Source organism: Mesoplodon bidens (genome assembly GCF_964165515.1).
Source record: "Mesoplodon bidens genome assembly, chromosome: X".
NCBI classification, from domain to species: domain Eukaryota; kingdom Metazoa; phylum Chordata; class Mammalia; order Artiodactyla; family Ziphiidae; genus Mesoplodon; species Mesoplodon bidens.
The window spans coordinates 82505642-82533011 of NC_138163.1; the positions used below are offsets into that span (position 1 = coordinate 82505642).

General features: G+C 39.8%; 1 protein-coding gene across 2 annotated transcripts in view; it reads right to left on the reverse strand.

The window, feature by feature from the left end:
* The window catches only part of KIF4A (kinesin family member 4A), a 128142-nt gene that overhangs the window by 49928 nt on the left and 50844 nt on the right, over window positions 1-27370 (reverse strand). For both annotated transcript variants that reach the window (XM_081223312.1, XM_081223313.1), the window contains exons 8-13: window positions 26314-26430; window positions 25508-25683; window positions 19265-19326; window positions 6103-6235; window positions 4340-4398; window positions 4120-4225 (exon numbers count right to left, since the gene is read on the reverse strand). In XM_081223312.1, the coding sequence (XP_081079438.1) occupies window positions 4120-4225; window positions 4340-4398; window positions 6103-6235; window positions 19265-19326; window positions 25508-25683; window positions 26314-26430 (653 nt within the window). The remainder of the gene's footprint in view (window positions 1-4119; window positions 4226-4339; window positions 4399-6102; window positions 6236-19264; window positions 19327-25507; window positions 25684-26313; window positions 26431-27370) is intronic.

The window sequence follows — 27370 nt, forward strand, 5'->3', positions numbered from 1 at the left end:
TCATAGATGAAAGAGCTATTGGCTCAATAGCAAGGAAAGAATTTAGAGTTAGCACAGGGAGTCTCGGCACCAGCCCAGTGAAACATTACATAGTTGTTGAAACTTGAATCTTAGTACCTTTAAGGCAAGAAGTGAAAGAGGCCCTTAATGGGACTTCCCTGGTGGTCCAGTGGTTAAGACTCCATGCTCCCAGTGCAGGGGGCACGGGTTCAGTCTCTGGTTGGGGAACTAAGATCCCGCATGCCACACAGTGTGGCAAAAAAAAAAAAAAAGGCCCTTAGTAAATGCTGTTTGTAAAGCATTTCCCTTATTCTGCCCAGAAATTCCTAACCGTGAGACTCAAAGAGAATTCAAAGGAAGCCCCAGTATTCCTACATCCTTTCTCATCATGATTTACACTACTGGTGATTCTCCAAGGGCAGGACATACTAAATCCTTCTTAAAAAACAGAGCACTTCAATGTATTATAGGTTAATGGTTACCCTTTTCTCCCTCCCAGTAAGTCTCAGTAAAAGGACTAGTTATAGGCCTATCCTACATTAGTAGGGCCCATGACACTGGCTTTTGGAGACTTTTTCTAGGACCTTCCAGAGGATCAGGATCCAAGTAGATCCGATTCAACATGCCCTGAAGAAGACATGTTGTTACTGTGGGTTTACCTTTTGGCCCAGTGAAATTTCACAGTGCTAAGGTTTAAGCTTTGGTGACACGTTCTACATGAACATGGCAGGATTATGCCTTTATAATCCTAAATGTAAATATATAACAATAGGATTTATTTCAATCTAACAGCCTCTTTCTCCCTCATTCTACAGCTACTGAGAACCTCTTGTAATAAAAAGACATGATTTGCTGAAGGTGATGGTCAGGGGAACAGGACTACTACAGGAGCAGGTACGTTGAGCTACATTAACCAGTAATACCCTCCAGAATGAAGTTTGTGCTTGTAGGCTGTAGGCAATAGCATTACTGGGCATGCAAAAAGCTTTTTATGGAACTGGTCTTGGAGGAAGGGGTAAAAACAGAAAAAATTTGATTTTGTGGGAACTGAAAGGACTGCATGAATTTCCTCACAGGTAACTGCAACAAGGTTTGCCTGAATTATATTTTAAAGGAAGAAATAGTACAGTTTAGCACTTAAAGCCCTAGGAGAAAGGTCCAGGGACAATGGTTGCCTTCATAACTGAAAAGAGGGTGTTCAACCATCACTTATAATAAAAATAGTTTTAATCCAGAATGAAGGGCACAAGCACTTACATTTAAAACATTCTGCTTTCACTGTAGTGAGTCTCAATAAAAGCCACAGGATACACTGTTGTGTATTTCCAAAAAAAAAATATGTAGGGCTTCCCTGGTGGCTCAGTGGTTGAGAGTCCGCCTGCCGATGCAGGGGACATGGGTTCGTGTCCCGGTCGGGGAAGATCCCACATGCCGCGCAGCGGCTGGGCCCGTGAGCCATAGCCGCTGAGCCTGCGCGTCCGGAGCCTGTGCCCCGCAATGGGAGAGGCCACAACAATGAGAGGCCCGTGTACTGCAAAAAAAAAAAAAAAAATGTAGCTGGGAGGGTCTCCAAACAATAGACACAGAGAACTCTGATTCAAGAGTCCAGCAGGAGCCCAGGGTAAAAGGGTTTACTCTACCTGACCATGACAGTGGATGGAAGCCAGGGACTTTATCAGCTTGTGGCAATCTTTAGCACCCTCCTGCTACGCATGCCAAGTGAATTTTAGTGACAGACACAGCAATTCTCTAGAGTTCCTCTGAGCCAGCCACCACTAGCAACTTCCTCCACAGTCATGCCAGGCACCAGTCATACTGCCAGATCCTCACTGAAGATATGCCTTCTCTTATATTGTTAACTTGGTTCCATTAGTTTCCTTCTTCATCTTTCCCACGTGACTCAAAGAGGTGGTGTGGAATCCTTTAAGATCGGTGTGGTGGCCACGAACAATGGTGCCCTGGATTACTCTTTTCTGATCTTATAAACTTTGGCTCCAGTAGGGCTCTGCAGTCTAGATTATCTGAATTCTGAGGCAGTTCACACAAAGTTTTCATATATAAGATGCTTCACCTCGATTACAGATGGTGAAATTTAACCTTGTGATAGCCATTCTCTAGCACATATTCTATACTTCAGCCACAATGAAGTTCTTACCATGTTCTAAACATTCATACCTCTTTGCTTTTGCATATACCTTTTCCTCTATATAGATCGTCCTTTCCCCTCTGTCTGTGTGGCAAACTCCTATTCATTTTTTAGGACCCAGTTTTTTCTTCCTGAATTTTCTAGGCAGTTAATCACTCCTTCCTTTGGGCTCCCACCACACTTTGCTCATATTGCTAATGTAAGAGGATTAAAACAGATATGAGAGAGGGTTTTTTGCCACCTCTCCCACCTGTGAACCTTGGCAAACTGACAAACAACAAGGCTTGGAAGAACAACTCTTGAAAATAATTGGACATTTATCAGGATGGGATTGTACCAGTGTTCTTGAGCAAGAAGCATGAAAACTGGAGCATCCTCCAACCAAAAGATTCACAGCAATTAACAACAAAAGCTGCCAACTGAGACAAACCACAAGGAATCACACCCCTCCCTTCTCACTGTATGAAACTCCAATCCTATTTCAACTCGGGGAGTTATTTGGAGTTCAGGTGATCCCTGAGTACATCAGCTGAATAATGCCTTTAACCTCGATTTGAGTCACTTGGATTATTTTCTTTCAATATCAATATAGTACTTAGCAAGGTTACACAGCTAGTGAGTAGCAGAATGGGCTTCAAACCAGGGTTTGTCTGGCTTTGGAGCTCAGATTCTCAATTACTATGGCCTGTTTGTTAGGAAAATGAACTGTCATCTTGGACTACCTGTAATAATTTTGTACAGTACTACTTATTCTAAAACACTGCTTTCTAGTCTTTTGGAAGTTTACTCATTTAATTTCTTGAACTGGCCATCCTAACCATTCCCCCTACAATATTGTATGGTATGTTTTTCACTGACTCTTTAAGAGTAAAATAGAGGTGCGGATGATTTTCTGATACCCTTTTCACAACTCTAGAAAACACTGGGCAAGACCCGGGGTAGAGAATCACTGTTCTGGTAAAATTAAAACCTCTGTTTCAGACCTAGGAATTACTACCAGGCACTTACATACACATTACTGCTTCAGAATAATAAACAAGAGGGTATAGATGGAACAAAACAAACCATAACCCATTTACCAACCATGACCCCGTAACATAATATGATTTCAATTTTTCAAAAAAATATCTATGCTTAAGTACTAGGATAGAGAAGGAACACCAAAAATAAAAAGAGGCTTTTAGGATGGTAGGACTGTAAGAATGTTTCTTCTGGGAAAAACAACAAACAACCACCCTCCCAACAAAACCCACCCACAACTACTATACTAGTTCTATAAATAAAAATGGGAACTTAGGGCTTCCCTGGTGGCGCCGTGGTTGAGAGTCCGCCTGCTGATGCAGGGGACATGGGTTCGTGTCCCAGTCCGGGAAGATTCCACATGCCGCAGAGCGGCTGGGCCCGTCAGCCATGGCCGCTGAGCCTGAGCGTCTGGAGCCTGTGCTCTGCAACAGGAGAGGCCACAACAGTGAGAGGCCCGCGTACCAAAAAAAAAAAAAAAAAAAAAAAGGGGAGGGGGGACTTATAGCGGAATGATCATTCAAACTAATTTATTACTGGTTATAAAAGAGTGCTACGGTATTCCCTGGAGGCTCTATGCTATCTGTCAGAACCCAGCTTATTTAAAATTGGGGTATGGTATAAGGCCTCTTATTAAGTTAGCCTACACCAAAAGGACAGCAAATCAATGACTGCTGCTCATGCTACCCAGGCAATTTTGCACCACTGTGTTGCTGCTTCCAGTGTTTGATTAGAATACTGAAATATTAATGTGCCATTGCACGTGTAATCTATGAGTGTTTTTGATTTAACTAATTCAATATTCAGATCATATCCAACGATCCATGATCTTTGTCCTCAAACAGCTCACAATCTAGTTGTTTCAGGAAAAGGTGCAGTTAGACATGTTTATATGCATCAAGAGAAACAAACGAAAGCAATATGCCTATTTACACTGTCCCTACTTGGCTTACCGATAGCTGGGTAATCACTTGCTGCAGGTTACGAATCATCTCTACATTTTCTTTTAATTCTTGGTCTTCCAAAGTCTCCACTAGCTTTTGAAGATCCACTTTGCAGCTGAAAATTCAAGCAAAGGAACCCAAGGGTTAATCATACTGCAAAGGCCAGTGGGTCCGTGATTATGTACTAAGGTGGTATAGGTCACTAACAAACATCTGGTAGGAAACTTACGCTGCATGCTTCCTGAGCTCTTCTAGCTTGGCGTTCATTTTTTCATTCGCTTGTTCTGTCTGCAACAAAGACCCAGGAGATCATCAGTGGCACTGCCTGACAGCCTCACCTAATTAGGCCCTCTCTTCTGCTCCTATGGATTAAAACCTAGGTAGAGAGGCTAACTCCTTTGCTGTAATAAAGGATTTAGTGGGCTTTGGTTATTTAGCGAGAAATGTGTTTTTTAACAGTCATGGAAATTAGCCCTTCAGTCAACATGAGCTACTAAAAATAGCATCCAAGCAGCTGGGTCTTATGCTTGCCATGAAGCTCAGACTATAGGGTGGAGCGTGAAGCCTTAATTCCATAGAGAACTTTGCAACTAGGGGAAAAAGCAATACTTCCTGGCATGCTATGCCCTGCTGTTTGCAAAAAAACCCATTTGCTTTAAAACTGCCTCCTACACTACACTGTTCCCTAGCCCCACCATAAGGACATTTAAAACATAAAAGGGCCTCACACTGAATATGAGCTGAGGGTTTTTTCAAGTTACACTATGTGATATGGTAGACTAGTTTTAGCAAAAGAAAGCAAAAAAAAGATGAGGCATAAGAATGATGGCAAAGAAGAAGAAATGGCAGAGAAGCAGCTACATTTTGGGAAGGGTTACTGATATTTTCCATTTTATTTCAGTCACAGTATCTGTAACATGCTAGATGCTGCAACAGATTTGGGAAGGACGGTTTATATAGGACAAAACTGTTGTGCTCGTTATGAAGTTCTGACAAGACATCAAACAATAAACCTATTGGGCAGCCATTGTAACAACCTTACAAAGGTCAGATGGGTACATGGCTAGAATAACAAGTACTGTCTGTTATGTGAGCCACACTGACATGTGAAGCACAGCTTCTAGAGTTACTTCAAAGACATAAAATGTAGCACTGGAGATAGAAAACTGTATATAAAAAATCCCCTAGATCCCATTTTCACCCTTCTGCTAGTAATGGACATTACAATGGACCTAGGATTTGGCCCTCTTTAAAGAAATCTTTAAGCAGCTTACCCTTCCTTGACTGGAGTACACTGATGCGTGAAGGTGTATAAATTACAGATGTTCAATTACATTTTGGTGGAAACTCATTTTCACTACTGGCAATTGCTGTGCTATCAAAGATTGAGTTGTATTTAGACTAGTAGAACAATGTTAGTGACAAAGCCAGCACACACTGATCCAGGAGGGTACTATCACACATGTAGTAGGACACAGAACTGGTGTAGTCAGTTACATAGTGATCCACTATTTGAAAATTAACCATATGTAAAAGGAGTTAAAATTAATTTTCCAGAAGTTTTCTCTCTCCATGGCAGCTGTTAGGATGGGATATGAAATGTGACATTAGGGGAAGGGAGACAGAAAGGAACTAAAACCTTAGTGAGGAGAATTACTTGGTATTATGGATGATTAGGCAGAACTTAAGGTGACGGAAGGACCTGGTTCTTTCCTCTCTGATATTTTAGAATGAATCCATTTTAAAATGGGCTTCACGTAGATTCTTTGTGGTAGATATATAGGTGTTCACGGTATAAGTCTTTTAATTTTTCTGTATGTTTGATTAAACGTTCTTGGATTTTCCCTGGAGGGGGATCCAGGGAGGATATGGTAATATTAATTCATTTCTTTCCATGTAACTTGTCTCTCATAATGAGAAGCATGTTAAGTATTTCAGAAACTAAAGTTAGTAAATGTCCAGACTGGTAGTAGTTTAGTCTTGAAGCCTCACCAAAATGATCCTCTCCAACATCTGGGCTGTCTGACCAGCAGCCTCACTTAGACCACGACTTAATTTTTCATTCTCCTCTACCAGTGACTGATTCTTCTCCATGAGGGATTGTAGATTCTCTGATGGTTCCACACTAAGACAAGGAAAGTAACATATTAGAAAAGTACTTGTGGTCTTCCCTGGTAGCACAGTGGTTAAGAATATGCCTGCCAATGCAGGGGATGCAGGTTCGATCCCTGGTCCGGGAAGATCCCACATGCCGCGGAGCAACTAAGCCAATGCGCCACAACTACTGAGTCTGCACTCTAGAGCCTGCGAGCCACAACTACTGAGCCCGCGTGCCACAACTACTAAAGCCTGCATGCCCTAGAGCCCACGTGCCACAACCACTGAGCCCACGCACTGCAACTATTGAAGCCCGCGTGCTTTAGGGCCTGTGTGCCGCAACTACTGAGCCTGTGTGCTGCAACTACTGAAGCCTGCGTGCCTAGAGTCCGTGCTCCACAACAAGAGAAGCCACCGCAATGAGAAGCCCATGCACTGCAATGAACAGTAGCCCTCGCTTGTCGCACTAGAGAAAAGCCCATGCACAGCAGTGAAGACCCAATGCAGCCAAAAAAAAAAAAAGTACCCGATTGATAACAGTTATATCAAAGGTGGATAAAAATATATATCCCATAGGCCTTTGGGTGGGATTGGTTTAAAATTACCCCCCAGAAGTCTAGAAAAAGTGTTCATTCCAATATATACTTCCAGCCAGGTAGTATATTGGATAAATAAAAATGTATGCCTGAACTACTTTAAATTAATGGTTTGGAGGAAGGTAATAATTCAGAGCAAGAAATGGTTGCAACTAGAATGACTAGCCTCTAGGTTTAGGATCTTGGTTTAAGATCTTTCTATTTATGCTATGTAGGTAAGAAGTAAAGGTTAACTAATTGCTAAAATACATGTTCTCTCCCTCTTCTCACTCTCAATCCTTCATTAAAGATTAGGGAACTAGAGAAGGAAGAGGTATGGGGGAGGTAGAAGTGACACTGCTAAGGGTCAAAATTTAAGCTAATCAACATAAGTCAATTACCTATTTGCTGTAAAGTTTAGGGAAATAGCATTTAGGAGTGAAAAAGTTGAAATGATGACCTGTGGCCACTAAGAACACATTTCACAACTCTCCATAAACAAGTACTCCCTTCTAAATGCTTGCCTCCCTTCAAACTGATGACCCACAGCCTCCTGTTCATTTGTCTATCAATTTTTAATGGTTTAGAGTGGGTGGTGGCAACAATAGTATTCATTTCAAATAGGAGTGGAAGGGACAGAAATAGCTTCAAAGAACATTTGGCATTTATGCAGATTACTTGCTATCAGTTCCAGACTACTGAAACAGATCAATAAGAAGCAGTTTTGATTTGCTTTTTTTGTAATCCACTGGGATTAATTGCTCAAAAGAGTAGAAAATTGGACTGGCAAAAAAAGATCAGAAGAAACATGAAGATTTGATCTGAAGGAAACGGAAGGGGAAAATGAATAGTTGTCAAGGATATAATAAAGAGAAAAAAAGGAAAGGGAACAGCTGCTCTCAATCTCAAGAAAGGATAGAAAAGGATTTCAGGAATAGATGCCCTCTCACCCAGTTTAAGATTTCCATGAAGTCTTATTAGCATGTTCTTTATCAAAAAGTTAAGAGCAAGGCCACACCATAGGGTTTCATTACACTCTTGAGAATTTACTAGAACTCTTATGAAGGAATGTTCAATTAAAATGTGGATTATAAAAATAAACTATGGGTAAATTTAGTGTTAGTTTAGATTGCTCTGATTTCTTTATTGTTATTAAACTGAAAACTTCCATGCATCATTCATGCAAGTTGACAAGCTCCAAAGTAATGATATTTTTAACTCAATTGTGTTTTCCTCTAAAAATTTCCAAGGTTTCTCTAAACGGGGGAAAATACAATGTAAACCAATGTTTCCTCTTTCAGATGCTATTTAATTGCCAATGCTAGTAGGATTCCTCAGTTGAGCACGTGAAAATTGACAAACACATGCAGAAAATCTATACAAAAGCTTCAATGACACACATTCACAAATAAAAGAATATAACCTAAGGAAAAAAGCAAAAAAAATCATGTATATAAACTGTACATTTTGTAAAAAGCCTTAAGAAATGTCTCTAAAGATATAAATATACATTTTTGTTTGTTTGTTTGTTTGTTTTTGTGGTACGCAGGCCTCTCACTGTTGTGGCCTCTCTCGTTGCGGAGCAGGCTCTGGACGCGCAGGCTCAGCGGCCATGGCTCACGGGCCCAGGTGCTCTGCAGCATGTGGCATCTTCCCGGACCGGGGCACGAGCTCGTGTACCCTGCATTAGCAGGTGGACTCTCAACCACTGCGCCACCAGGGAAGCCCCTAAATATACATTTTTGAGAAAAGTAGCATCTTTATTTCTCTGTAAAACATTGAACAATTGAGTTACATTGTTTCATTCATCAACTGTTTCTTAGAATCTGTTACTTTTGTAGCTAAAACTATATCCTATAGGATATTCTAGGTAGTTGGAAGTCTGGAATGGTTTTCATTAGTTTTGTCTTACATGAAACAGGTCTGTGCTAAATTGAAAGGAAAGATGGGTCAATTGCTTCTAAACTGGGTATACTAGAACAGGTCTTTAGGAGACCCTTTAAGAGATCCAAGCTTTCCTCAGTTCCTTTATCCAACATTTTAAAAATATTATCAGGAAACCAAGATTAAATGACCCAAAGAGGGAGAGTTACAAAGAGAAGGGCAGTCATTTCTGGGTGATAAAACTATGGCAAATTTTAAGATTTATTCTTTATACTTTTCTAAATGTTCTACAAGAAGCAAGGTATCACTTTTCTAATCAGAAAAAATGATTGAGTTATTGAAAATAAGGATATTAAAAGAAAATAGGTCCACACCAAACACAAGTATAAACTCCAAATGGAAAAATGAAATGTAAAAAATAAAACCAACATAAGTACTAGAAGAAAACATGGGTGATTTCCTCTTTAATCTTGGCATAGAGAAAGCTTCTTAACTATGAAGTAAAATCCAGAAACATGAGGAGAATGTAAACAGTGTAGCGACTTTGGAAAACAGTTTGGCGGTTTCTTTAAAAGTTAAACATAAGACCCAGAAATTCCACTTCTAGGTATCTACCCAATAAAAAACATATGTCCATACAAAAACTTACAAGTGAATATTCATGGAAGCATAATTCATAACAGTCCCAAAGTTGAAACAACCCAAAAGTCCATCAACTGGTAAATGGATAGACAAAATGTGGTATATCCAGACAATGGAATAGTATTTAGCAATGAAAAGGAATGAATTACTGATAATCTCAGAAACATTATAGATGAAAGAAGCCAGACAAAAAGTCCACATACTGCAAGATTCCACATATATGAAATGTCCACAATAGGCAAATCTTGTAGAAAAAGACAGCAGATTAGTGATTGCCTGGGGCTGGGAGTGGGAACAGGAGTGAGTGCAAATGGGCACGAGGGATCTTTCTGGGGTGACGGAAACGTTCCAAAATTGGATTGTAGTGATAGTTGTACAACTCTGTAAGTTTACTAAAAACCACTGAATTGTACACTTAAAATTAGTTAATTTAATGGTATGTAAATTACATCTCAATAAATCTAGAGGCTAAAAAATCTGGAGGCAATAAAAAAATGATGGATAAACTTTTTACTACATAAAAACTAATTTTTTGGCCCGCCTGAGCTGAGGTGTTGGCGGCAGCCATTCTGCACTAGGAACTCCAGTCAGAAGAGCCAGGTGAGAGGCCTCTGCACATGGCCCCTGTGAGCAAGTGAATCCCAACTAAGCACAAAGGGAAAAAAAAAAAGTCAACTCAGAGCTGTGACTATTTCCAAGGCCACTGTTTTTCCCTGTGGAACACTGCCTTTGGGGCAAAACAAGGAAGGAGCAGGTGATTCTAATGTGCAGTGTAGAAGGAGAACTATTGCAGGCCAGCTTCCCCAATTCTAAAGGCACTCCAGCCGTGTGGCTGACAGGGTCTGGGTGCTCCGGCCGGGTGTCAGGCCTGAGCCTCTGATGTGGGAGAGCTGAGCTCAGGACATTGGACCACCAGAGACCTCGTAATATCAACTGGCACGAGCTCTCCCAGACATCTCCGTCTCAATGCTAAGACCCAGCTCCACTCAACAACCAGCAAGCTCCAGTGCTGGACACCCCATGCCAAACAACTAGCAAGACAGGAACACAACCTCACCCATTAGCAGAGAGGTTGCCTAAAATCATACTAAGTTCACAGACACTCCAAAACACAACACAAGATGCAGTCCTGCCCACCAGAAAGACAAGATCCAGCCTCATCCACCAGAACACAGGCACCAGTCCCTTCCACCAGGAAACCTACACAACCCACTGAACCAACCTTAACCACTGGGGGCAGACACCAAAAACAACGGAAACTACGAACCGACAACCTGCAAAAAGGGGACCCCAAACACAGTAAGTTAAGAAAAACGAGAAGACAGAGAACACGCAGCAGATGAAGGAGCAAGGTAAAAACCCACCAGACCAAAAAAATGAAGAGGAAAAAGACAGCCTACCTGAAAAAGAATTCAGAGTAAGGATAGTAAAGATGATCCCAAATCATGGAAACAGAATGGAGAAAATACAAGAAACGTTTAACAAGGACGTAGAAGAACTAAAAAGCAAACAAATGATGATGAACAACACAAAAAATGAAATTAAAAATTCTCTAGGGGCTTCCCTGATGGCGCAGTGGTTAAGAATCCGCCTGCCAAGGCAGGGGACACAGGTTCGAGCCCTGGTCTGGGAAGATCCCACATGCTGCGGAGCAACTAAGCCTGTGCACCACAACTACTGAGCATGCGCTCTAGAGCCCACAAGCCACAACTACTGAGCCTGCGTGCCACAACTACTGAAGCCCGTGTGCCTAGAGCCTGTGCTCCGCAACAAGAGAAGCCACCGAAATGAGAAGCCTGTGCACCGCAACAAAGAGTAGCCCCTGCGTGCCACAACTAGAGAAAGCCCGGGTGCAGCAACGAAGACCCAAGGCAGCCAAAAATAAATAAATAAAGAAATTTATATTAAAAAAATCTCTAGAAGGAATCAAGAGCAGAATAACTGAGGTAGAAGAACAGATAAGTGACCTGGAAGATAAAATAGTGGAAATAACTACCACAGAGCAGAATAAAGAAAAAAGAACAAAAAGAATTGAGGACAGTCTTAGAGACCGCTGGGACAACATTAAACACACCAACATTCAAATTATAGGGGTCCCAGAAGAAGAAGAGAAAAAGAAAGGGATTGAGAAAATATTTGAAGAGACTATAGTTGAAAAGTTCCCTAATATGGGAAAGGAAATAGTCAATCAAATCCAGGAAGCATAGAGAGTCCCACACAGGAAAAATCCAACGAGAAACATGCCAAGGCACATATTAACCAAACTATCAAATATTAAATACAAAGAAAAAATATTAAAAGCAGCAAGGGAAAAGTAACAAATAACATACAAGGGAATCCCCATAAGGTTAACAGCTGATCTTTCAGCAGAAACTCTGCAAGCCAGAAGGGAGTGGCAGGACATATTTAAAGTGATAAAAGGGAAAAACCTACAACCAAGATTACTCTACCCAGCAAGGATCTCATTCACATTCGACAGAGAAATTAAAACCTTTACAGACAAGCAAAAGTTAAGAGAATTCAGCACCACCAAACCAGCTTTACAGCAAATCCTAAAGGAACATCTCTAGGCAGGAACCACAAGAGAAGGAAAAGACCTACAATAACAAACACAAAACAATTAAGAAGATAGTAATAGGAACATACATATCGATAATTACCTTAAATGTAAATGGATTAAATGCTCCAACCAAAAGACATAGACTGGCTGAATGGATACAAAAACAAGACCCACGTATATGCTGTCTACAAGAGACCTCCTTCAGACCTAGGGACACATACAGACTGAAAGTGAGGGGATGGAAAAAGATATTCCATGCAAAGGGAAATCAAAAGAAAGCTGGAGTAGCAATTCTCATATCAGACAAAATAGACTTTAAAATAAAGACTATTACAAGAGACAAAGAAGGATGCTACATAATGTTCAAGGGATCAATCCAAGAAGAAGATATAACAAGTGTAAATATTTATGCACACAACATAGGAGCACCTCAATACATAAGGCAAATGCTAACAGCCATAAAAGGGGAAATTGACAGTAACACAATAATAGTAGGGGACTTTAACACCCCACTTTCACCAATGGACAGAACAACCAAAATGAAAATTAATAAGGAAACACAAGCTTTAAATGACACAATAAACCAGATAGATTTAATTGATATTTATAGGACATTCCATCTGAAAACAGCAGACTACACTTTCTTCTCAATTGCACATGGAACATTTTCCAGGATAAAGCACATCTTGGGTCACAAATCAAGCCTTGGTAAATGTAAGAAAACTGAAATCATATTAGAAATAAATTACAGAGAAAAATGTATAAAACACAAACACATGGAGGCTAAACAATACGTTACTACATAACCAAGAGATCACTGAAGAAATCAAAGAGGAAATCAAAAAATACCTAGAGAAAAATGACAATGAAAAAAAAAGACAATCCAAAGCCTATGGAATGCAGCAAAAGCAGTTCTAAGAGGGAAGCTTATAGCAATATAATCCTACCTGAAGAAACAAGAAAAACCTCAAATAATCAATCTAACGTTACTCCTAAAGGAACTAGAGAAATAGAAAACAAAACCCGAAGTTAGAAGGAAAGAAATCATAAAGATCAGAGCAGAAATAAATGAAATAGAAACAAAGAAAACAATAGCAAAGATCAATAAAATTAAAAGCTGATTTTTTGAGAAGATAAACAAAATTGATAAACCTTTAGCCAGACTCATCAAGAAAAAGAGGGAGAGGACTCAAATCAATAAAATTAGAAATGAAAAAGGAGAAGTTACAATAGACACCGCAGAAATACAAAGCAACATAAGAGACTACTACAAGCAACTCTATGCCAATAAAATGGGCAACCTGGAAGAAATGGACAAATTCTTAGAAAGGTATAACCTTCTGAGACTGAACCAGGAAGAAATAGAAAACATGAACAGACCAATCACAAGTAATGAAATTGAAACTGTGATTAAAAATCTTCCAAGAAACAAAAGTCTAGGACCAGATGGCTTCACAAGTGAATCCTATCAAACATTTAGAGAAGAGCTAACACCTATCCTTCTCGAACTCTTCGAAAAATTGCAGAGGAAGGAAGACTCCCAAACTCATTCTATGAGGCCAGCAACAGCCTGATACCAAAACCAGACAAAGATGTCACAAAGAAAGAAAGTTACAGACCAATATCACTGATGAAGATAGTTGCAAAAATCCTCAACAAAATACTAGCAGACAGAATCCAACAACACATTAAAAGGACCATACACCATGACCAAGTGGGATTTATCCCAGGATGCAAGGATTCTTCAATATACCAAATCAATCAACGTGATACACCATATTAACAAATTGAAGAATAAAAACCATTTGATCATCTCAATAGATGCAGAAAAAGCTTTGACAAAATTCAACAGCCATTTATCATAAAAACTCTCCAGAGACTGGGCCTAGAGGGAACTTACCTCAATATAATAAAGGCCATATATGACAAACCCACAGCAAACATCATTCTCAATGCTGAAAAACTGAAAGCATTTCCTCTAATTTCAGAAACAAGACAAGGATGTCCACTCTCGCCACTATTATTCAACATAGTTTCAGAAGTCCTAGCCATGGCAATCAGAGAGAAAAAGAAAAAAAAGGAATACAAATTGGAAAAGAAGTAAAACTGTCAATGTTTGCAGATAACATGATACTATACATAGAGTATCCTGAAGATGCCACCAGAAAACTACTAGAGCTAATCAATGAATTTGGTAAAGTTGCAGGATATAAAATTAATGCACAGAAATCCCTTGCATTCCTATACACTAACAACGAAAGATCAGAAAGAGAAATTAAGGAAACAATCCCATTCACCATTGCAACAAAACGAATAAAATACCTAGGAATAAACCTACCTAAGGAGGTAAGAGACCTGTACTCAGAAAACTATAAGACACTGTTGAAAGAAATTAAAGACAAAACAAACAGATAGAGAGATATACCATGTTCTTGGATTGAAAGAATCAGTATTGCGAAAATGACTACACTACCCAAAGCGATCTACAGATTCAATGCAATCCCTATCAAACTACCACAGTCATTTCTCACAGAACTAGAACAAAAAATTTCACAATTTGTATGGAAACACAAAAGACCCCGAATAGCCAAAGAAGTCTTGAGGGAAAAAAACTGGAGCTGGAGGAATCAGACTCCCTGACTTCAGACTACACTACAAAGCTACAGTAATCAAGACAATATGGTACCGGCACAAAAACAGAAATACAGATCAATGGAACAGGTTAGAAAGCCCAGTGATAAACCCACGCACCTATGGTCAACTAATCTATGACAAAGGAGGCAAGGATATACAATGGAGAAAAGACAGTCTCTTCAATAAGTAGTGCTGGGAAAACTGGACAGCTACATGTAAAAGAACGCAATTAGAACACTCCCTAACACCATACACAAAAATAAACTCCAAGTGGATTAAAGACCTAAATGTAAGACCTGACACTATAAAACTCTTAGATGAAAACATAGGAAGAACACTCTTTGACATAAATCACAGCAAGATCTTTTTTGACCCACTTCCTAGAGTAATGAAAATAAAAACAAAAACAAACAGGGCCTAATGAAACTTAAAAGCTTTTGCACAGCAAAGGAAACTATAAACGAGAGGAAAAGACAACCCTCAGAATGGGAGAAAATATTTGTGAATGAATCAATGGACAAAGGATTAATCTCCAAAGTATATAAATAGCTCATGAAGCTCAATATTAAAAAAAACTAACAACCCAATCAAAACATGGGCAGAAGACCTAAGTAGGCATTTCTCCAAAGAAGACATACAGATGGCCAAGAGGCACATGAAAAGCTGCTCAACATCACTTATCATTAGAGAAATGCAAATCAAAATTACAACGAGGTATCACCTCACACCAGTTAGAATGGGCATTATCAGAAAATCTACAAACAACAAATGCTGGAAACGGGCTGGAGAAACGGGAACCCTCTTGCACTGTTGGTGGGGATGTAAATTGATACAGCCACTATGGAGAACAGTAATGGAGGTTCCTTAAAAAACTAAAAATAGAATTACCATATGATCCAGCAATCTTACTACTGGGCATATACCCAGAGAAAACCATAATTCAAAAAGACACGTGCACCCCAATGTTCACTGTAGCACTATTTACAGTAGCCAGGTCATGGAAGCAACCTAAATGCCCATTGACACATGAATGGATAAAGAAGATGTGGCACATATATACAATGGAATATTACTCAGCCATAAAAAGGAATGACATTGGGTCACTTGTAGAGACATGGATGGACCTAGAGACTGTCATACAGAATGAAGTAAGTCAGAAAGAGAAAAACAAATATCGTATATTAACGCATATATGTGGAATCTAGAAAAATGGTACAGATGAACCGGTTTGCAAGGCAGAAATAGAGACATAGATGTGGAGAACAGACGTATGGACACCAAGGGGGGAAAACGGTGGTGGGGTGGGGATGGTGGTGTGCTGAATTGGGTGATTGGGATTGACATGTATACACTGATGTGTATAAAATTGATGACTAATAAGAACCTGCTGTTTAAAAAAAAATAAATACAATAAAATTTAAAAAATATTGTGGTAAAAAGCATAATATAAAATTTACCATCTTAACCAGTAAATTTTAAGTGTACAGTTCAACAGTGTTAAGTATGTTCACATTGTTGTGCAATGGATCTCCAAAAGTTTTTCACCTTGTAAAACTGAAATTCCATACCCATTATACAACAACTCTCCACACCCACCCCCCCAGTCTATTATTTTAGTTTTCTGCCACTGCTTTTATTCATAGAATGCTCTTTACCTTCACCTATGTGCACACAGAACCTTGCCTATATTTTCTTCTAGTTCTCTTGTAGGTTTTTTCTTTCTTAAAAATTGTGGGGACTTCCCTGTGGGTGCAGTGGTTAAAAATACACCTACCAATGCAGTGGACATGGGTTTGATCCCTGGTCTGGGAATATTCCCACATGCCATGGAGGAACTAAGGCCGTGCGCCACAACTCCTGAGCCTGTGCTCTAGAGCCCGTGAGCCACAACTACTGAGCCCGCATGCCACAACTACTGAAGCCCGTGCGCCTAGAGCCCGTGCTCCACAACAGGAGAAGCCACCGCAATGAGAAGCCCATGCAACGCAAGGAAGAGTAGCCCCCGCTTGCCGCAACTAGAGAAAGCCTGCATGCAGCTGTGAAGACCCAATGCAGGAAAATAAATTAATTAATTAATTTACATGAAAAAAATTGTGGTAAAAAACATATAACATAAAACTTAACATCCTAACCATTTTTAAGTGTACAGTTGAGTAGCATTAAGTATATTTACATTGCTGTGAAATAGATCTCCAGAACTTTTTCATCTTGTAAAACTCAAATTATATACCCATTAAATAACAACTCCCTTTTTCCCCCCTCCCCTAGCCCCTGGTAACCACCATGCTAATTTCCATTTCTATGAATTCAAATACTTTAAATTTCTTATATAAGTGGAATCATACAGTATTTGTCTTTTTGTGACTGGCTTATTTCACTTACATAACGCCCTCAAGTTTCATTCATGTTGTAACATGTGATAGGATTTCCTTCCTTTTTAAGGCTGAATAATATTCTGTTGTATGTATATACCACATTTTATTTATCCATTCATACACTGATGGACATCTGTATTGCTTCCGCTTCTTAGCTACTTTTTATTTTATTTATTTAGTTAGTTAGTTTTTATAGAATATACGAAGGTGTTTAAGCCCTTCCTATATTCTGTTTTTAACAAATTTATTTATTTATTTATTTATTTTTGGCTCCATTGGGTCTTCATTGCTGCATGCGGGCTTTCTTTAGTTGCAGCAAGCAGGGGCTACTCTTCATTGCAGTGCGCAGGCTTCTCATTGTGGTGGCTTCTCTTGTTGTGGAGCACAGGCTCTAGGCGCACGGGCTTCAGTAATTGCAGCATGCGGGCTCAGTAGTTGTGGCTCGCAGGCTCTAGAGCACAGGCACAGTAGTTGTGGCACACGGGCTTAGTTGCTCCTCGGCATATGGGATCTTCCTGGATCAGGGCATGAACCCATGTGTCCTGCATTGGCAGGCGGATTCTTAACCACTGTGCCACCAGGGAAGCTGTTAGCTACTTTAAAAAAAATCTTTATTTACTTATTTGGCTGCATCAGATCTTAGTTGTGGCATGTGGGATCTTTTGTTGCAGCACGTGGGCTCTTTGTTGTGGTGTGCGGGCTTGTCTCTGGTTGAGGCGTGTGGGCTCCAGAGTGCAGGGGCTCAGCAGCTGCTGTGCACGGGCTTTCTAGCTGTGGCACGCAGGCTCTAGAGTGTGCGGGCTTAGTTGCCCCACAGCATGTGGGACCTTAGTTCCCTAACCAGCGATTGAACTCATGTCTCCTGCATTGGAAGGCAGATTCTTAACCAGTGAACCACCAGGGAAATCCCTCTTAGCTATTATGAATAGTGCTGTTATGAACATGGGTATGCAAATACCTCTTTCAGACCTTGTTTTCAATTCTTTTGGATATATACCCAGAAGTGGGATTGCTGGATCATATGGTAGTTCTATTTTTAATTTTCTGAGGAACCTCCATACTGTTTTCCATAGCAGTTACACCATTTTACAATCCTTTCAACAGTGCACAAAGGTTCTAATTTCTCCACATCCTCCTCATATCCTTTCCAACATTTGTTACTTTTTGTTATTTTTTGTTTTTGATAGTAGCCATCCTGACAGGTATATAGTGATATCTCATTTTGGTTTTGATTTGCATTTCTCTGCTCTGAGCATATGTTTTTGTAAAACGCTGACTCTTAGACCATGATAATGTTTCACATACCCTTCGTATACCCAAAATATAAACAAACAATTAAAACTAACCAGGCAAGATGTAGTGGGAACCCACAATGGAATACAAACAGTAACTCTGGGAAACAATATCTTGCCTGGATACTCTAAGCCTAAAGACAAAAGAATTATACATATATGCTGTAATCTAGTTCTTAAAAGTATTTCTCACAGGGGTATGGGCTAGCAATCCAAAATTATTTTACGTGTATACTAGAACTGAACAAGTAAGTAAATAGAATGCAGATAATGAGAGCTGGTTTTTCACTGCTGGAGAATGAAGTTATAAATAAGGAGAGTAGGAGGATTAGAATAAACCCTGTAGTGTTGGACTGTTATCAGAGGTATCAGTCTAAAATCATGGTTTTTAATACATACACAGTTAGATAGACATAAAAATATAGATATATGTGTGGATTACTATACATACAGATATCTCCTAGCTCTACTCACTGAGAGGGCCTAGAAGTAATGACTTCTCAGTAACAATGAGCACACCTAGCACCCAGATCTGGTTTCTAAACACCATTTTCCAAAAAAAAAAAAAAAACCCATGGCTCCTTGGACATATGGTTGATTCCAGAATTGGGGCAGGGAAAATAGAAGACGGGTGTGGAACATCTGGTAGAAATGCTTAAAAACTTGATAGCGTGTTAAAGAGTACAACAGCCACCCTGAAGGAGCTCCTAGTGGACAAAGCAGAAACAACAAATAAAACAAGCAATAAAACATAATGCTAGTATTGGATGCTAATGCATAGAATAAAATAAATACCCATGAGTCTATATGGCTATAAATACATAATCAAATAAATAAATAGTGGGAGGGGAGAGACAGCTCTTCCTCATAGTAGAATTCTAATTAATAAACTTCTGAGGCCAGAACCTATGCTCTTTCTATTATACCAGGTTGTCTCAAAGCTAACTAGCTAGTCCTAAATAGACAGCAAGTTTGTTAAGTTCCCTACCTTGACACCAAGTGCTACCAGAAACTTTAGAATATCAGGGGAAAACAATCATAAGGAGAAACAGGCTCTGTTAGAATATACATTTAAAATTAGTCTATGACTCTTACTTTATAGATCCAGGCAGGGTACCTCCATGGGCTTGCAGCAACAAGACCTGTAGCTGTTGTACCTGGAAAAGGCAAAGAAAAATAGTTAGCTAGTTACCAATCAAAAGTTACTTATCGGGCTTCCCTGGTGGCACAGTGGTTGGGAGTCCGCCTGCTGATGCAGGGGACACGGGTTCGTGCCTTGGTCCGGGAGGATCCCACATGCCGCAGAGCGGTTGGGCCCGTGGGCCATGGCTGCTGGGTCTGCACATCCGGAGCCTGTGCTCTGCAATGGGAGAGGCCACAGCAGTGAGCCACCCGCGTACCGCAAAAAAAAAAAAAAAAAAAAGTTACTTATCCCTTATCAGCAAAATTACCATGATTAGTAGTTGGGTAATTTTACTTGATACCTATGAAATCTAAGGCATATCTTAGGTATTACAGAAAGCAACATGGTAGATGATTCAATGATAAAAGGACAATCAGTATTACATGAATAACTAGTACTTAGAAGATGAGTTGTCTCTTTTACCTAAGCATCTTCATGAGTTTTTATTGAGAATCTATTTTTTAAAATTTATTTTTATTATTATTATTTTTTTAAATATTTACTTATTTTGGCTGCACCGGGTCTTAGCTGTGGCACACGGGATCTTCGCTGTGGCATGTTTAGTTGCAGCACACCGACTTATTAGTTGTGGCATGCACGTGGGATCTAGTTCCCTGACCAGGGATCGAACCCAGGCCCCCTGCATTGGGAGCACAGAGTCTTACCCACTGGACCACCAGGGAAGTTCCAGAGAACCTACTGTTTTAAAAAAAATCAAACTTAGGGACTTCCCTGGGGGCGCAGTGGTTAAGAATCTGCCTGCCAGTGCAGGGGCCATGGGTTCGAGCCCTGGTCCGGTAGGATCCCACATGCCACGGAGCAGCTAAGCCCGTGTGCCACAACTACTGAGCCTGTGCTTGAGAGCCTGCAAGCCACAACTACTGAGCCTGTGTGCCACAACTACGGAAATCCACGCGCCTAGAGCCCATGCTCTGCAACAAGAGAAGCCACCGCGATGAGAAGCCTGTGTGCCACAACAGAGTAGCCCCTGCTCACTGCAACTAGAGAAAGCCCGCGCAGCAACAAAGACCCAACACAGCCATAAGTAAGTAAGTAAATAAATAAATAACTTAATTAATTAATTTTAAAAAATCAAACTTAGCATTGGGCTATGCAATGTGGGGGGGGTACAAGAATAAACTCTTGTGGTTTATTACCCAGTTTACAATCTAGCTGATGAAGACAAGACTAAGGCCTGAAAATGTAAGAAATAACACAAGGTAGAAGATGCTAGTCATCAAGTATAGTTAAGTACTTTAGGGTTCTGAGAAGAAGCAAGTTAATGAAATTCCTAAATAGTCCAAAGGAGGCTTCATGGAGACGGATCTTAAACCAAAGTGAATGTGTAATCAACCTCTCCATTCCCTCTTATGATAAAAGAGGAGCTGTTCTCCTTGAGCTTTGGATCCCAACTCTTCTTGCCTTCTGATAAATCCTATTCTAGGGACTTCCCTGGTGGTCCAGTGGTTAAGACTCCATGCTCCCATTGCAAGGGGCCCAGGTTCAATTCCTGGTCAGGGAACTAGATCCCACATGCCACAACTAAAAGCCTGCATGCCGCAACTAAGACGTGGTGCAGCCAAATAAATAAATAAATAAACAAAAATTTAAAAAAAATCTTATTCTATTTGTTATCCATTCTCTCTTCTATATCTTTGACTTCTCCCTTTTTACAGAATCCTTCCTACTAAGATTAAAACATGTTCAAATCTCTCCCATCTTAAAATAAAACAAAACAAAAGCACCTTTCCCAATCCCACTTCCTATCTTTTTTGCCCAATTTCTCTCCTTCACAAAGTTTGACAGAATAGTCTACACCCACTGCCTCCATTTCCTTTTGCTCTTCTCTCACTTGCTCTTTAACCTATTCTCACCTGATTTGTGCCCACAACATTCCTCTGAAATAACTCTTGATAATGTCACCAGTGACCGGCATGTCACTACATCCCATGGGCATTTTTCAGTCTTCATTTTGTTTGACTGTTTGGTAGCATTTGAGTTACCAGATGCCACACTTTCTTGCTTTTCCTTCTATTCTTCAAGCTGATCTTCTAAGTCTCTTAGTTCATCTTTGCTCCAATTGTCCTTTAAATGATAAAGTTCCTCAAAGCTCACTCACTTTCTATTCTCTCCTTAAAGTCTCATCTCTGACTATGGTTTCAATTACCATCTATAAACTGGTGACTCCCAAATTTATCTCAAACACAGATCTTTCTGAATTTAGAACCCCTTTTTAATGCAATAACACTAGTATTTTACATTTATTATCACATCATTATTTCCAAAGCATGACTACACATGTGATTTCATTTGGTCCACATAGATTTCTAAAGCATTTACAGGGAACAAGGCTGTTTGATAGGGAGAAACTGGTATTTTATCTCCATTTTATGAAAAGGAGCCTTCAGGCAGAAAGCTTAGGGGGGATTTGCTGGCCATCAGTGAAGGAATTGCTGGTAGGGGGGCGCTCTTCCCTCCAATCCAGCTATCTCTCCCTTGCAACCTGCAAGTAAGGCTTATCAGAGTTACTATACCACTGCAGGGAGAAGAGCTTTCTCTGTTCCTTGATAAGCCACTACTGCTCCATCTTGGAGAGACAGTGGGAAAAGTCAAGGGCAGGATATCAGGAGACCTGGTTCCTCCATCAGCCTGCCCTGAACCACCTATATTCATTTCTTAGACCCCAGTGTCTTAAAATGGGAATAAAGATATCTGCTGTGTTCACTGGCTTATTATGATCATAAAATTAAATAATGAATATAAAAGGGCTTTTTTTTGAACCATAATCATATATGAATGTCAAGGTGAGACAGGAAATCTGAAAGGAAGGGAGCTTCTTTGAGGCCTGAGTCTAGCCCCTGGAGCCAGACACTACGCAAGATGGTTTAGACATAATATCCTGTTTAATCCTCAAATCAGCCCAGGGAGCTGAGTAATACTATTATTACATCCCGTTAGTTTTTCTGAATTTAGAACCTTTATATTCAAATATCTACTTAATATTTCTGCCTAGTTTTCTGCTATCCCAAACCTGGTCCTTCTCCAGTATACTCTAGGTCAGTGAATATGCAGTTTCACATGCCAGAAAGCTGGGTGTCATACCCTCACCCCCTTATCTAATCCACTGGTCACTTCTTTCTATCACTTTCTAAGCCACCATTTCTCTCTCTGGACCACTGCAGTAACTTCTTAAGTGGTCTCTATGAGTCTATTTTTGCTCCACTATAATCCATTTCCACACAGCAGCCATATCATTTTTTAAAAGTGGAAATGATCAATGTTGCCACCTTGCTTAAAATCATTTTTAACATAGTACATGAGGCCTTGATCAGGCCTCTGCTTCTTCTCTAGTCTCAGACTGGAACACCCTTTCCTTGCTCTCTCCACTCTAGCCACACTGGCATTCTGAGTTCTTCAAATGCACTGTATTCCTAACTCAAGATCCTTGCAGACATGCTATATGCCTGGCACTGTTCTAAGTGCTTTACATGTATTAACTCATTTAGCCCTCACAAAAACCCTATGAAGCAGGTACTATTATTATTTCCATTTTACAGATAGGGAAACTGAGGCACAGAGAACTTGCCCCGGGTAAATAGCTAATGAGGTATAGAGCCAGGATTTGAACCCAGGCAGCCTGGCTGCAGTGTCAATGCTGTTTCCCATCATACTGTGCTACACATGCTATTTCTTCTTCCTGGAATCCTCTTCTTTCTTTTCTGCATAGATGATTCCTACTCAGTCCCTCAGATCTCAGCTCAAATGTAGCCACTTCAGGGAAGGCTTCTCAGATTAGATATTTAACAGAAGATCAGACGATCCTGTTCCATACTTCCACAGTGCCCTATAGCACACTATCCCAGTTTATAATGATATGTTGATATGATTGTGTGTTTAATGTTTGTCTCCCCCACTAGTCAATAAATTTCATGAACGCAGAAACTGTGTCTGCTTTGCTTAACAGTGTATCCCAGCACAGTACCTGGCACATAACAGTGTTCAATAAATATTTATTATTGGAATGGATGAACAAATAAATGACCAGGAAAAAGAGCATTTTTGGCAATAGGAATACACATGAAAGAAAATAGAGGAGCAGGACTGAATAAGGTATTTTACAATTGAGATGATTCTGTGAACAGGTAAATTATTTATATTTTCTATAGTGAACCCTAGGAGGGAAGGAAATAAAGGAGGATAAGGGGAAGGAAGACAACAGATTGAATGAATGGTAATTATTATCACTGAGGAGGAAGGCCAGAGATGGAGTGAACACTAGACAGTTGGGAAACACTAGATTCCCATTGGGAAGAGTGCTACACCAAGAAAACCTGACCCCCCCAAAGGGGTCAACCCAACCACCTGCCCTCTCAGCTCCTCTGCCAGAGCTACTAAGCTGCTGCACAGTCATACTGATACCACCACAAATTCATGTTCCTAGTCAGCTACTTCTTCCATTTCCGTGATTTTAAGCCTTCTGTGGTTACCTCAGTCCCTCTACCCTATCATCATCTGCTTGCTTGCTCTTAGAAGATGACCTTGCCTCCTACTTCACTGAGAAGATAAAGATTGTCAGGCTGAAAATTGCTCAATTTCCCTTCTTCTTCCTCTAAATTAGTATCACTGTATTCTTCCTATCCTAACCTCTTTTTTATAGTCTTGGGGGCAAGTATCCCCTCTACTGTCTAAAGCAAAGCCCTCTTTATTTGTGCTCAGTATCTCAACTAAGAGATGACCCCTTATCAACTCATCCCTATTCTCAGTTTTAGTCTCTCCCAACTGGTTCTTTCACATGTTCAAGCCTCTTCCATATTTTAAAAACAAACAGATTTACACCCCTTGACACTTGACTACCAGCTATTGTCTTCTTTCATCTTGCCGTCTTGAAAGAAGAGCCTAACAACTTCCTCCACTTCCTTATCTAGCATTCACTGTCCATCCCATAGCAATCTGCTCCTATCATTCCCCTGACCCTCTTCTCACTCCTTGTTGATTAAAAAAAAAATCAATGGACACTTTTCAACCCTTATCTTACTTTACACTTCTTTATAAATTTATACTTTCAGTAGCCCTCCTTGAAACTTTCTTCTCTTGTCTTCCATGAGCCACTGATTTTCTTCCTGCCTGTTTGCTCCTTCTTCATCTCTCTTGTCTTCTACTCCTTTCCCCCTTCCTTAAATGCTGCTGTTACCCCTGAGTTCTGTCTAGGCTTCTTCTCTCTTCTTGTCCATTTGCTCATTCAGCCAATAATAAGGAAGTGCCTTTAATGTGCCGGGCACTCTTTGATCTCATCCACTCCATAACTTCAGATACCATCTAAATGCTGATGACTCTCAAATCTGTATCTTCAGTTCAGACCTCTCTACATTAAACCCACATACCCAACCATGTTTGAACAACTCTACTTAGATGTCCCATAAGCCCTTCAAATTCAAAATGCCCAAAACTGAATTTCATCATTTCCATTTCCCTACCTGACCCTGTTTTTCCTCCTATATTCCCTGACTCAATGATTATTACTACCATTTATTCAGTTGTCCAAGCAAGAAACCTGGGAATTAACTTTGATTCTCCCTACCTACCCTTCCACGGTCACATGTGTCACCACATTTGTAAGCTCTATACATTCTACCTCCTTGTTGTTTGTTTCTAATTTGTCCCCCTTTCTTCATCTCTATAGCTACTGTCTTTAGTTCAGGCCATAGTTCTCACCTGAGTTATTATAATACCCTAATTTATTTTCTTACTTCTAGTCATGCCCACCTCTAATTCACTTTCTATATACTTGCTAGAGTAATCTCATTTCAACGTTACCCTCTTACTTAAATCTTTCAGTGGCCCCCTACAGCTTTCAGGTTGAATTCCAAATCCTTTAACAAGTCATATAAGGACCTTTGGGATCTGACTCCTGCCTACCTCTCTTGCCTCATCTCTCACTGCTCACTTCTTTATCAGTGAAATCTCCAGTGCCACTCCCTAATCTTAAATATGACCAAAAACCTGTTAATAGGAGTTACTTTAAGATTTCCCCAAACTAACATAATGCTTAACCAACATCTCTAAACTTCTGGTAGAGAAGAAGCTGAGAAATAGGAGCTCTATCATTCCACTCACACACTTGTAATTTTTCCCATCAAATGTCAAGTTTCTTCTACCTGTTGCTTCAGATGATTAAGTTCAGCTCTCTGGGGATCAATATTAACAACAGGTTTGTTCTTGATTTTTCTTGCTCTGTCAGCATAGCGAAGAGTATTTAATGTTTCCTCTAGATTGGAGTCAGCAGGACTCACACAGGCTATCATAAGAGTGTGGCTATTACCTCCTAGAGAATCTGAAAAAGAACAAGGGAAGGAAATGAAATCAAACAAGTAGGATGCAAGTAAAACTGTCTGTTTGGGTTGGTGACTTCAATCTCAGAGCTGTAAGAAAAAAATTCTTAAGTATCTACAAGTTTCCTATTGTGTCAATATAAAAACATTAAGATTTTTGTTGTATAAAATGATATAGTTTAGAATCCTATTGCATGTGTCCTCGTTCTTAAGAGAGACTGTGACTTCAGCAGTTAATCAGGTTAAAACAAACAAACAAAACTTACTGGGCCAAGTTAGGAGTCACTATTAGGATTAAAATTTCTTTGGATGCCCCCTCTAGGTAGATCTTAACTCCTTAGGGAATTCTTATCATCAGTAATAAAGGCAGTAACTAAGTTCATTTTCAGGTACAAAGTACTAAGTACAGCTGACACGCTACATACAGATTTTTTGGCTCTCAAAGCCATATATGAAGACATTTTTCCATTACCTTAGAAGCCTGCCTGCCAACAGGTCTCTCTCCTGTTTATCAACTAGACAGCTCTGTATGTAATAATCCAAAAATCTGGCTTTCTACCTGTTCTATCTTTGCTTTCTCAGCACTATCATTCTGAATTACTCTCTTATTTTTAGAGGCACTTTGGGCTTACCTTGAAGCAGTCGAGTCAACTTGGAATCTCTGTAGGGCACAAAGCCACCCTTTTTGTCATCTCCAAGAGCACTGATTACATTTCCCAAGCATAGGAGGCCTCGGTTAATATTAATACCTAATAGCAGGAAACAAAATTTAAATTGCTTGGTAACATATACCCAGGTTACCTGGGTAACATCTAACATATACCTATCCTGAGAAAGAGATAAGAAATAAAGACCCTATAGAAATATTAAGTCAGCAATCTTAAAGAAACCTCTTAATCTTGTTCACTTTTCTGAGAGTGCCTCTTTTTTTTTCAAACAGAAAGCTTCATAGAAATGAAAAACAACAGTATTTAAAAGTCTTTAGTGTTCTTATCATATATTCTTATGCTTTTTGGGAAACAGGCCATATTTTTCCTAGGTGGTATGGGTAGAAATGGGAATAAACATGATGCTGGTAGAAGTTGGTGATATCCACTCTGATATTTTACTTTCTTTCCATCTCTTCCTCTTTCAAACAGTTGGTCTTCCAGTTAAGCAAAGTTCAAAGGACAAAGGTGAATGCACAATTGAGTCTGTTGGCACTTCTTGCCCTTTCCCATGGAAACAAAGCAGAGAGACAGATAACGATCACCATGACAATAACCACTTGTATAGTTATTTACAAGTGGTTATATACATTATCACACTTTTAATATACATTATCATACTTAATGCTTAAATTAATGCTGTGAAGTTACATTAAAAGCTATTTTTTATTATTATCATTATTTTAACTATCATTTTCAGTTTATTGATGACAGAACTAGCTCAAAGGTTAAATGACTTGTCTAAGGTCAAGTGGTACCACTAGCGGGTAAGTGGTAGGCCTGAGATTCCATCTCAGGATTGCAGTCAAATCCTATGCTCTTTCTATTATACCACAATGAAATACCTTTCCTCTTATTGCTTTAAATAGAGTAAAGGTTCTTTTCCACTTCTTAAATTCCAAGGTTTACTTTTTAAAAATTGTAATAATCTCTGAGGTCCCTTGAAAGCCCCTGACCCTCCCATGGTTATGTTTATCATGGA